General features: G+C 28.2%; 1 protein-coding gene across 1 annotated transcript; it reads left to right on the top strand.

Annotated features, from left to right (window-relative positions):
- Window positions 1-5191: 5191 nt before the first annotated feature.
- On the top strand, window positions 5192-9468 carry LOC107024496 (purine permease 3-like). The gene is made up of 2 exons (XM_015225483.2): window positions 5192-5984; window positions 9066-9468. Exons 1-2 carry the CDS (start codon window positions 5253-5255, stop codon window positions 9414-9416), a joined length of 1083 nt encoding a protein of 360 aa, XP_015080969.1. The 5' UTR covers window positions 5192-5252; the 3' UTR covers window positions 9417-9468.
- The last annotated feature ends 4165 nt before the right edge of the window (window positions 9469-13633 follow it).

The following is a 13633-nucleotide window of genomic DNA, read 5'->3' as shown; positions in this document are numbered from 1 at the left end:
TTAAATTTGAGGGTCTAAGACACATATCTTTTTTTAACGCCGTCGAGTCACCCCCGAACATACCCCGTTTCCTTTAGGCCTCACTAAAGTAATATGAGGAAAATTACAGTTTATTGTATTTTTTTAAATTTTATATTTAATATTAAAATGTTAAATTAATTTACTTTATGTAATTTTAAAAAATAATTAAATTAATTTTCGAAAATTGAAAAATGTCAATTATTTAGACGGATGAAGTGATGAATTATTTTCATCTTTAAATTAAGTGATTATTAATTAAAAAGTTGTGCAAATTAATTTAAAATAATTAGCCTTCTTACATTTAATTTGTGATGGACAAAATTCCTAGCCATATACAAGAAAAAATATATTTATATAAGAGACAATTACAAATAGTTCAAGGCACTAAAGTATGATGACACATATTTTTTTAAAAATCTTTCATTTTATTAAATTCGAAAAGAGGTAGAGAATAAAAGAAAACACTATTAATGAAATTGGGACCCTTCTCAATTTTTAACTATGAAAGCATAGATTGTACTTGGAATTTAAAATTATTATAAAAGCTACCTGAATTATAAAATTCTTATTTCTAAAATATCAAATTAAAAAAAAATAAAACTAATATCAAAATTAAAAATTAAAAAAAAATTAAAAAACATAAATTAAAAAGAGAGAAAATTACATGATAAAGCATACGGTAATGAATTTAATTTTCTAAAAAGTTGAAGGCCCCAATAGACATTAATAAATAAAAAGTATTTGAGTAGTAATCAATATTTATCTTAGGATAATAAAATAATCAAAATAAAAATCGACTAATTAGGAGAAAATCAAGGAAAAGATTTATTTTGCCAATTATAAATTACTATATATATGGAAAGATATTTTGCAAGTAACGTGAGGGTGGAATTCACGTGATAAGTTAAAAAATCTGTAATAGATAATTACAAACGTCTATTTCTCATTAATATTATTTCTCTCACATATTAATATCAGTTAATAATATATAATTAATTAATTAATAAAATATAATTATTGAATATATAATTAAAACTAATTTGTTAACACTTATAATTAAAATGTTATAAGTAGAAATTAAAAAATAGATTTAAAAATTATAATATTAATTCTTAAATAGATGTGTGGTTGATTTGACCATATATATAAAAAAATCTATACATATGAGACAATTATAAATAATTCAAGGCACTAAAGTATAAATATATATATATATATATATATACATATATATATATACATATATATATTTTAGTGTTATATACCAAATTGTTGTGATCGTATATTAGGACATAAATATCAATCATTATTCTTTATAACGGTGTTAGCTCAAGATTTTAAGAATCATTAATATAATTGGAGTGTTACAAAATTGTTATCTATAATCTAAAAATTTGATTTGAATTTCTCTTCTATCTATCAAGGGAAAGTTTATAATTTCGATATACAATATACTTTTTTTTCCACCCTGTCCATTTTATATCATAACATTATTTTCCAAGTCAAACTCTATTAGTCTATTTGGTCAACAAAGATAGGCAAATATTAAAGGGAAATTTATAGTGTCGTTATCAGATATATATATAAAAAATATTTCATTTGATTCCAATATATTTAATACATAAAATAAATTCCAATATATTTAATACAAAAAATAAATTTATGTATGAAAAACATATTAAAATTATAACAGATGATAGGCTTGAATCTCAATTATACTAACATATGAACTCAATGATGAATATAGATCGTGCTTATATATACTATAACAAAAATAATTATTTATGGCATTTAATTCGTAATCGTCATTAAATATATACACTATAACAAAAATAATTATTTATGGCATTTAATTCTTAATCGTCATTAAATATGTATTTTTAGCGATAATTGTCACTCTTTTTATATGTCTTTAAAGTCTTTAGCGATATTGTTGGTTCCCTGCTTTTCATTCTGTTCTTTTTTTTCAAATACTATTGCAGTTTCCTGGTTGTATTTGATCTCTTCTTAGTTCTAATAGCACTTAACTAATGTCGGTAAAGACTTTAGAACTCTTTATTAATGTCAATATTTAATATCACGAAAAGTTATTTTTATTGTAGTGATAACTTAAATTTTGAGTTCTAAATTTAAAATTTGATATATAATAAAGTTAAAGGGTCCCTTTCTTTTTGGGTTGCTCTTCTAGAAACAATTCTCATTTGTTTAGTTAATTTAGTAAAGATGATATCAACATGAGTTGTGGGACAGAGGTGAGATTGTTTTATTTTAAATAAGGGTCACATGTTTGAGTTTTGGTATGAAAAAAATCATGTTGAAAGCGTCATTCCTAAATAAGTTATGTAATGTATAACTCAAATTTATTCGAAGTATTAATATAGATTCTGAACACCGAATAAAAAAAATAGTAATGTCAAAAAGAATGTTAATTTAGCAAACGATTATTGGACTAAAAGAAAGTAAGCTTAATTATAAAATTTTCTAGTTTTACTTTCTCATCATAAAGTATGAAAATATTAATTATTCATTGTTTGACGGCTTCAAAATTTAAAAGTCTTTAGATTTTCAGAATTATCACATGCTAATATAGTTCTATTAATTGAGTTACAATTAAATATTTTAATACAATATTTGGTGTATCAATAGTCTTTACGGTCTTCTACTCAATAGATTCCGTAAATATTTTGCTAATATACAAAGTTTAAATAAAAAAATATAATTTTTTTAATTAAAAAATCTGTAAAGTATACGCTAGATCAAGTACCATCTAAACAAATCTTTAAATGATCCTACCTATTCAACTGATTAAGAAATTCTACTGGCAATTAAATGGCTTTTATATTGAGGTTTGCATCGGTTGGTTCGATTCAATTTTATGTATTATTGGTTTGATTTATTAGTTTTTAAATTTCAAATATGTTAAATCAATAACTAAATCAATAAGATATTTTTTTATCGATTTATGATTTATCGGTTTTGATCCCATTTTGATCTTTAATGGTTCGATTTTCGGTTTAACCAATAAGAAAATATTTATAAAACAAATATTTGACTTTTCTAATATATTTGATGCAAAAACACAAGGGAAAAGGGTCTGATATACCCCTCAACTTTGTCATTTGGAGCTGATATACCCCTCGTTATAAAAGTGGCTCATATATGCCCTTACCGTTATACAAACGACTCACATATACCCCTGCAGTTGCCAAATGACTCACATATACCCTTCATTTAACGGAAGTTAAAAAATTAGTTTTAAATTTATATTTATTACTTCTAATTTTTTTTAAAAAAATTATTTAGGGGTATATATGATTCTTCTATCAAAGTTCAAGGCATATTTTAATTTTTTTCATACATAAATTATTTTTTAACTTCTTTTATTATAATTATTTGAATTTCTTATTCTTATTTTGTTGTTTACTTTCATTCCTTAGTTTAAAGAATAAAAATTTAAACTATTTTTTTGTGTGTATAGTAATTTAATTTCGTATTCGAAGAAAAAATTTGGTCATCTACATTAAGTTTTACAAGTATATTAGTGAAACATAAATAAATTTGATTATCAAAATAATAATTATAAATTAGTCATTGAAACAAAAAAAAAGTAAAAAAAAAATGTTTGACGAGGATTAAATTTACTCATATGGGATTATATTTTTTAGAAAAAAATAATGAAAATTTAGATTAAAATAATTTTTTTTCATTTCCGTTAGAGGAAAAGGGTATATGTGAGCCATTTGTTTACAAGTAGGGGTATATATGAGCCACTTTCATAACAAGGGGTATATCAGCTCTAAATGACAAAGTTGAGGGGTATATCAGACCCTTTTCCCAAAACACAATAATATAACTTTACAAATACTCATAAAATAGAAACAATAATAACAAACAAGAAAAGAACTATACAAATGTAGCACAAAGAGAAATTAAGAAGAATAAGGTTCTTACTTTAGAGTTTAACGTTTTGTATAATGTGAAATTGTCAACTCAAAGTCATTATGAAGTGTAAATTGAAGGTTAAGGGACAAATATAGTAACTAGTAAGATATTGAAATTAATATATAATATTTATGTACAAGCAAAAGTAGTCTAATTAATAGTCTTAATGGGTTATCGATTTACCCAATATTAAAAATCAATACCAAACAATAACCCAGTAATTTTTTTCTATAAAACCGTTAACCCAATATTCAAGTAACAACAAACCAATGGTCAATTTATCGATCAGTTTAATTTTTGCACACACCTATTTTTATATCCTTTTTTATTTGGGGGAGGCAAATTGATCTCTCTAAATATATTGTATATATTATCGATTAAAATGATAATAGTAAAAGAGTATATTTTTCATATATATCGGTGATATTTTTAATACAAAATAATATATTTGACTGACTAATCTTTCCAATTTGCCCATTTGTTGAAGGCACTTTTCATCTCATTGATCTTTTTTTTTTTTTTGGCCATTATTGATATTTTGAATTAAAAAACAAATTTACATCATCTAGCTGACTGGCCCAGTTAAGATGTTTTTGTAATTATGCGATAGAATATCTTTTTAGAAAAAAAAAATTCAAAACGAAAAATAAGTTTTGCATTGCTAAGAACCTTATATTATGATATTTGATATCCAAAATTTCATTGTAATTCACTATTCTCAAAATATTTCAAATTATTAACAATTATGATTTATCATATTTTTAATAGAATTTTTAAATATATAAATTTTTTTGAGGATTGAATAATTTATATGTGAATTTACATCAAAACTAAATAATTTTACGCTCATACTTTAAATCAGCTCATATAAAAAAGATGAAAAAAATACATGTAGTTAAAAGACCTTCAAAATTATGTGTAGATTGTTTTTCACAAATAGATTAGAATTTAAGCATCTTTGAACTTTTTTTTTTATCGGTTAATTTTCTTTTTATATTTTTTGGTTTATCGTAAAAAAAATCCTTAAATTCGGCAACCAATAAAATATATATATTTTTTTATAATTAAGCATCTTTTGAACTTTGTTTTTTTTTCTGTTTGTATTGATTACAATTTTTTATATGTTTTAATTTATTGTAAAACAAAAATCCTTAAAACGGACGAAAATAAAATAATATTTTTGACAAATTTGGCCCACAAGATATCTATATATTTAACTTGTTCGTACATATTATAAGTCACTACTCAAACTTAAAAGAAGATAATACCTTCAATTCATAAAAAATTAAATGACGATTCAAGAAGATTCATCGAGAACGAAGAAGTTTCTACTAGCTATAAATTGTATAATTTTAGCTATAGGAAATTGTGGTGGCCCTTTAATCACCCGTCTTTATTTTCTCAAAGGAGGTGAAAGAATTTGGCTATCAAGTTGGTTAGAAACGGTTGGTTGGCCAATTGTTCTCATCCCTCTATCTTTCTCTTACTTCAACCGTCGTGAATTATCTGATAACGATAACGATAACAATAACAATAATACAAAATTCATTTTGATGACTCCTAGGATCTTTGTAGCGAGTATCGGGATTGGGATCCTGACTGGATTTGATAATTATCTCTACGCTTATGGCGTGGCTAAATTACCTGTGTCCACGTCAGCACTTCTCATAGCTTCTCAACTTGCTTTTACCGCGGGCTTTGCTTTCCTTCTTGTAAAGCAAAAGTTCACGTCCTACTCAATCAACTCGATTTTTCTACTGACACTTGGCGCGGTGGTATTGGCCCTCCACGCGAACGGTGACCGACCCAACGGGGAGTCTAGAAAGGAGTATATTCTAGGGTTTATCATGACACTTGGAGCTGCAGCTTTGTATGGACTTATTTTGCCTTTGTTTGAGTTGTTGTACAAAAAGGCAAAACAAGGAATCACTTACACACTTGTTATGGAGATTCAAGCTGTCTATTGCATTTTTTCTACTGTGGTTTGCACAATTGGGATGATAATAAACAAGGACTTTCAGGTTTGTCTCTCCTTCTTCCTCTTTTAACACAATCATTTTTTCTTCGCATAATCGTAGTGTTCGAGTCAGTCCATCAACATATATAGATATCAAATAACTACCTCCATCAAAATTTTGAACAGATGAATTTTTTTTAAACATAATCGTCTTTCTCTTGATATGTTAAAGTGGAGATGTTTAAATAAAATTAAATATATATATATATATTAGGCAAGTAAAAAATAAATGAAAGTACAATATTATTAATTAGCTGAGTAATGTTAAATGGCCAAAAAATTTAAGAAGTCTATGATTTTTTTTATATTTTAAAATGAAACGATTTTTTTCGTTTTTATTTATTAAAATATATTAAAATTAAAAAGGTTAAAATGTTTTTTTTTTTTAAAAAAAGTAAAATAACATAGTACCATTCTGACCAAATTTTCCAGAGAAAAGATTTTTCCTTCTTAGATATATCAAAATAGGTCCTTTTTTTCCAGTCATTTTAGTTTGTTGTGGTTGAGGTTTTTCTTCTTTTTTTCTTTTTGATGACTTTGCTTTTGAGTCATTGAAATTATCATTGTAAATTAAAGATGAAGTATAATTAGCTAATTAACTAATTATGACAGGCTAATAATTAAACTCTGATTATAATCACTAACCATGTACTTTCCTCCTTTTTTTAATCTGTCATTAATTAAGGTTCTGATGTACTTTCTCGATTATTTTTATTTGTTCATCATATTAAAAATAATTGTTAGTAATATTTGTCCAGTTTAAAAAAATCAGGAAATAATTTATTCTTTTGTATTTATTATACGTTTGTTATTCAAAGGATAGTATAATAATATTATCCCTTATTATTTATTATTTCTTAAAATGTGTTTCATTGTGTCATCGAATAGTAGACAACTATTATTAAAAGGAAAAATATTAATTAAGAAAAACATTTTATTGAACTAATAGAAAGAAATATTTAACTAATTTAAGCTTGCCGGCCTCTAGCTTTCTTAGATTAGTAACTAAGTCTAAGACTATATATATCATGTTTGAATATTTAGGGTGATTTAAAAAAAGACAAATCGTTCTTTCTAGCTAGTTTTTAAAATAACAGATATTTTTGAATCACATTATTTAGACTTTAGTGATGAATAAAAAGGAAGATAATACATCCAGTTTAGACTTTACACACCCTTTATATATATAAAAAAAAGGATAATGCACAAGTACCCTCTCAACCTATGTTCGAAATCTAAGAGAGACATTTATACTATACTAAGGTCTTATTATCCCCCTGAACTTATTTTTTAAATAATTTTCTGCCCCTTTTCGGCCTACGTGGCACTATCTTGTGGGTAATGATGGTTGACTTTTTTTTCAAACTAGTGCCACGTAGGCTGAAAAGGGGTTNATATATATATATATATATAAATAGTGTGATTATAAATGCAGAGAAAATAAGTAAATAGTCCTTCTAATAATGAAACGGAGGGAATCTATTATTCACTTTTTTTTGTCCACTTTAAACTTTTTACGCCTCTCATTAAATATATTAATCAATATGAATATTCTATGATAATATCCATATTAATTGATCTATAATCTTAGATTTTAAAAAATAATGTATAGCATGAGTAATAAATAAAAATAAATTGTATTTTTTAAAAATGGTAAAAAGATAAAACTGATCATCTTAACTTGGTAAAAGAACTTTTTGTTGAATGGAATTTTTAACTGCATAAAATTTAGATTTCAATCAATTATACTTTTGGTTATGCATGCACACACATAATTTCATATACTAGTGTTATTTATTAGCACAAGATAACTTTGTGAATTATGTCTCACCTAAAATTTAGTCGATAATAAATAATTTTTGATGTGACATTAATTTTAACTTTTAGTTAGTGTCTTGACATGCATATATTTTCCCACTTAAAAAGAAGATATTTTAATTCATTGGCATCATCATATGAAGTGCCTATTTTCAATGCAATTTTGTCCATTTAATATAAATAAAGTTAAGAATAAGACCAAGAAAATTGATAATATCTAAGTCAGTGATGAAGTAGCAAAGTCCTCTAGTCTTGAATAAAATTCCACTATCAAACTTTGTTGTCCATCTTTATCATGAATAATTGACTTCTAACAAATTCTAAAAGTTAAGGCTCTGGATTCAACAAAGTGGACTCCCATACAATGACAACTTTATTATTATATTTCATCCTCCGCCAAAAAAATTATGATACAGTGAATGAGATCAGCAGCGGAGTTAGAATTTTTAATAAGAGATTTAATATCCGAAGAATAAAAATACAAATTAATTGAAAGAGGGTTGATATTTATTAGATATACCTAAAAAATAATTTTAACCAAGTAAAATTTTTTGTCGAAAGGGGTTCGAATGAACCCCCTAACAGAAAGTTGGCTCCGCCCCTAGATGAAACAATTTCTTCCTTAATTAGATATTTCACGTTTGAGTATATTGCATGAATTTGAATTAATCAAATTTCAATGCAAATATTAAATATCGAATAAAAATTATTTCTTTTTTAAATCTGTTATTAGTCATGTCCTTCTCTCTCTCTTTTGTGTTGGGGGCAGTGGGCACAGTATTAAAAAATCACTATTTTTCTATTGAAAATTTCACTAAAAATTTTATTTTATTCTCACTTTTTTTTTATTGAACCAATATACAAAGGGAAAAAATGTGATTATTCTTGTGAAAAATTCTGTTGAATTTTCTTGAACTTAATCTTTATGTATTTCCTCTTTTATATTTTGACATCATTTGGTTAAATTTCTGACTTTAATCATTGAAACATGCACCTTGAGTAGGTTGTTATTTATCTTATTTTTAAGCTTACTAGTTTCATGTTTTCGTACTATATAAGTTCACCAGAAACTATAGATATAATAAAATATACATATAAAAATGTAACTATCATCTCAATTATTATTGCACATATATTAACTTATGATCGTTACAGAGAATTTATAAATCTCCAATTCTGAATATGTCTGTGACAATTATATATCGCTAAATAACATGATATTATCATAAATAATTTATTAGCTTCCGTATGACGCTTAAACATGCAGGCAATGTCAAGGGAGGCAAAATCATTTGAACTTGGAGAAGCTAGATATTATATTGTTATAATATGGTCAGCAATACTTTGGCAATGTTTTTTCTTAGGTGCCATTGGAGTTATTTATTTTTCATCATCATTAGTCTCTGGCATTTTAATTACTGTTTTACTTCCTGTTACTGAAATATTAGGTGTTGTTTTTTATGGTGAAAAATTTACACCAGAAAAAGGTGTTTCTCTTGTACTTTCTATATGGGGTTTTATTTCTTACCTATATGGTGATATTAAAGCTAGCAAAAAGAAGAAAGAAAATCAATCACAAGAACAAGAGATGATTGAGAAAATTAATTGTACTCCATGATTAAGTATATTAATCATTTATAATAGTAATAATGATTGCAATTTTGTGAGTTTGTTTAAATTTCTTTTGTACTTGTTGAAGGATAACAAATAGATTGTTGAAAAGTCACTATCAACTTAATATTCAAAATGTTTTTATTAGACTGATTAACGATACTTAGCATGTGATATATAAATAAAATAATTATTTTAATGTTTCCATAGATAAAATAAACGAAGTACTTTTAAATTGTTGTGTCAATTTACGTACTTAGAATACTCAAGACGATAGAGAATTGAAGGAAAAACTCTACGAAGAGGGGTTTAGAAATAATTGGGGGCATTACTATGAAAATTGTAGGTACTTGTAATATTTATTTTTGATGAAAAAAATAAAATTTGAAAATTGGGCAGTTATGTTTTCCTATAAATATAGATTGAAGTAGCTTTTGAATTTATATGAATAATATAAAGTGAAATATTTTTTTGTTATTTTTAAAATTTCAAAATTTATGAACGAACATATTTTTCATATCAACTCTTGAAACTTGTAAAAAAGATTCATGGAAAAACACTTAGAATTATTTAGAAAATACAATTCTATGAATATGATGTATGATCCTAAAATAATGCCTTAAAATTCTTTTATCACCACCTATAAAATAACTTAAGAAAAGGGTTAGAGTTCGTAATTCTATAATTATAATATTTTGAATTCGAAATTTTATTATACTATAATGGAGTATCACATGTTTACATGTTCGTAGCTCTATTATAATGTGCTAAAATTTCACATGAATGGGGTTTTCCAACCCAATAATACATTATTTTGGAGTTTAATTTGTAATAGTTTCAAACTCCAGTATATTATATAATATTTTTGCATTTTTTAGCTAGGAATAATCTTATCTAAATTTTATTTTCACATTAATAAGTGATTAATTTTGAATTACATTTTAAATAGTGGCTAAATTTTAAATACCAGCCCCAAAAGTGGCTACGCCACCCATCTTGTACGCAGCTAGCTATGTTTCAGCCTGTATATCTTTACAGGCCTAAGCCCAAAATTTTGGTGGGACGATATCCATTTAGAAGAGACTAATCTAAATATTACTTCATTAAAAAAAAAGAAAAACTTACATAAATTTCACTAGTTTAGTATCTAATTACTTCTCTTCTTTTCATTTTTCATTATTTGGAAATGTTTTAAAATTTTGAACTACGTATACATAAGATCAAATTAGGTGGAATTTGTTATAAATACACAGTATCCAAGTGAATTTACATGCATCTAGCTCTCTCGCTGATCTCCTTTCTGCTATCTTGCTTGCCACGATCTTCTCTCGCTCACCACTATCCTTTCTCACTCGCCTCTCTCCTTGTATATGATATCTCAAATACATGTATCTAGTATCCCGATACATACGTATGTGTAATTCACATTTATCTGGGATACCTGGGCTCTCTCGCTCGCTTCTCTTACTATTTTAGTGTATATGATAACAAAAACACATGTATCTTAGATGTATGTAACTTGAAATCTTGTATGAAATTATTTGTTAGTGAGATGATTTGTAATTATTTCAAACCATAGAGATAATTAATAAAGAAATATTTGTCTAATTAAGTAGTTTTTTCAAAAGATAATAATAATAGTGAGTTATACCGATTATTTACGTAAAGATACCTATTATTAATTTATATTTTATATTTTCATGTTTCAAACTTTGTTTTCCTAGTGTTTTTTTGAATTTTCATATTTAAAGAACTCAAATTCAATGTAAGAATAGCCAACTTCTCAACTATATTATTAAAAACACAAAAAGTTCAATTATAATTTCAAAAATAAGTAAATATAACTACTCACATGGTAAACAAACGTACTGAAATATTAAAAGTAAAAAGTAGAGATCGATAAATTGATTCAATAAAATCAAGACTTTACAAAACATGATAGTCTCAAAATCAAGGAAAAGAAACTCCAAGTTTGGTAACAAAAAGATTCTATTTTTAATTTTAGTAGTGTAACTTTGTTAGATGACAATAAGTCTTCTATGTAAACTCAACATCCTTTATTGATTAGGATAGCTCTTTTCTATTTGTATTCAAACTCTATCATGTACATCATCAACATATATATATATATATTATGGCAGCCTTGGTCACCTGCAGTAGTGACCAAGTTTCTGTCCTCTTCTTACGTTTTAGTTTGGTATCAAAGAGCCAATTTTTTTTTTCTACCGCCACATACCTACATAACCGCACCATCACTCCTATATTATCCTTTAAATCACCCTATCAAGCTCTATATCATCATCCACCGGACTACCAACTTCTTCGAAAATTTGGGTGTCTATGCTACCCTTTTCTACGTCCTTACAATCATCATAAAATTGATTTTCGCTCTCTTCCGTGTGTCTTCTTGGGTTATAGTTCGAAGCATAAAGGTTATCTATGTCATTATCCCCCCACCAATAGGATGTACATTGCTCGTCATGTGACGTTCGATGAAGATAGATTTCCCTATCCTCATTACAACAAGTTTTCTTCTTGCTCCAGTGACAACTCACCACCCTCATCCTTAACTTCTCTACAATCAATTTCCAATGCGTTTCCCACATCTGCTGCCTCACCTTTACTCCATTCACTGGCAGATTCCCCTTCCTCATCCTCCCTATCCACTCGAGTCCTACCAGTACCTCATTCATCCACCACAATATCTCCACCACACAATACATGTACGCCCACCGTCGCGTCCTCGGCTTCAAGCACAAATCAGAATGCTCCCACATATTTCCGGCCTGCTACTTCTTCCAATCATCCTATGACCACACGAGCTCAAACAAATTCCCTCAAGCCTAAAACACTTGTTGTATCTTGCCATCCTACCCCAGTTTCATCCGTTATAGCAAGTGAACCAAAAACCTATAAGCAAGCTGCATCCTCTCCTGAGTGGTTGTGCGCCATGGAAGCTGAATATCAAGCATTGCGTCGTAACTGCACTTGGACACTTGTTCCCTGCCCTCCCACTGCAAATGTGGTGGGTTGCAAATGGGTATACCGTATTAAGCGACGAGCAGATGGTTCAATCGAAAGGTACAAAGCTCGCTTAGTTGCCAAAGGTTTTCATCAAGAAGAGGGGGTGGATTTTCATGATACATTCAGCCCAGTTGTCAAACCTTCAACCATCAGACTTGTTTTATCTTATGCAGTGACTAAAGGTTGGGCTCTTAAGCAATTAGACGTTAACAATGCATTCCTTAATGGTGACCTTACGGAGGTTGTTTACATGTCTCAACCACCAGGCTTTATTGACAAGTCTCACCCACATTTTGTGTGTCGCTTGTCGAAAGCGTTATATGGACTAAAGCAAGCTCCTCGCGCCTGGTTTCTCAAGCTCAAAACATTTCTCCTATCGCATGGTTATACTTGTTGTTACTCTGACTCATCCTTGTTTGTCCGTCATACTCCTTCCTCCACTACCTACCTCTTAGTTTATGTGGACGACATCATCATAACGGGTAGTGATCCCTCTTATATATCCTCATTCACCCAATCTCTTGATCTTGAGTTCTCTTTAAAAGACCTTGGTAATCTCTCATTTTTCTTGGGTATTGAAGTTAGTCGTGTCGGATCTGGAATGCATCTCTCTCAAACTAGCTACATTCGAGATTTACTCACTCGAACAAGAATGACAGATTGCAAGCCTTCTCCTTCTCCAGCGGACACCACATTTCAGTTGTCCAAACATGGTGAAACCTTTGATGATCCATCATTATTTAGAAGCATTGTTGGTGCTCTTCAGTATGCGACCATTACGCGACCAGAGATCTCCTTCTCAGTTAGTCGTGTTTGCCAATACATGCAGAATCCTACATTAGATCATTGGAAAGCCGTAAAACGAATCCTTCGCTATCTCAAAGGCTCCCTTACGCATGGTATCTCCATCACTCCATCCACTTCATCTACTATACATGTCTACTGTGATGCAGGGTGGGCTGCTGATCCTGATGATCGTCGTTCTCATCATGGCTTTGCTGTATATTATGGTCCTAATCTAATCAGTTGGTCCTCACGGAAGCAAAAGGTAGTAGCTCGGTCCAGCACTGAAGCTGAATATCGTGCCATTGCATTTGCCGCATCAGAAGTATCTTGGATAGCTAGTTTGCTCAAGGAACTCCGATTGCCTTGTCCTTGTCCTCCTGTGATATTCTGTGATAACATCAGTGCCATTTATCT

This window comes from Solanum pennellii, chromosome 7 (genome assembly GCF_001406875.1).
Source record: "Solanum pennellii chromosome 7, SPENNV200".
Lineage (NCBI taxonomy): Eukaryota > Viridiplantae > Streptophyta > Magnoliopsida > Solanales > Solanaceae > Solanum > Solanum pennellii.
This window is presented reverse-complemented; position numbering and strand designations above follow the sequence as displayed.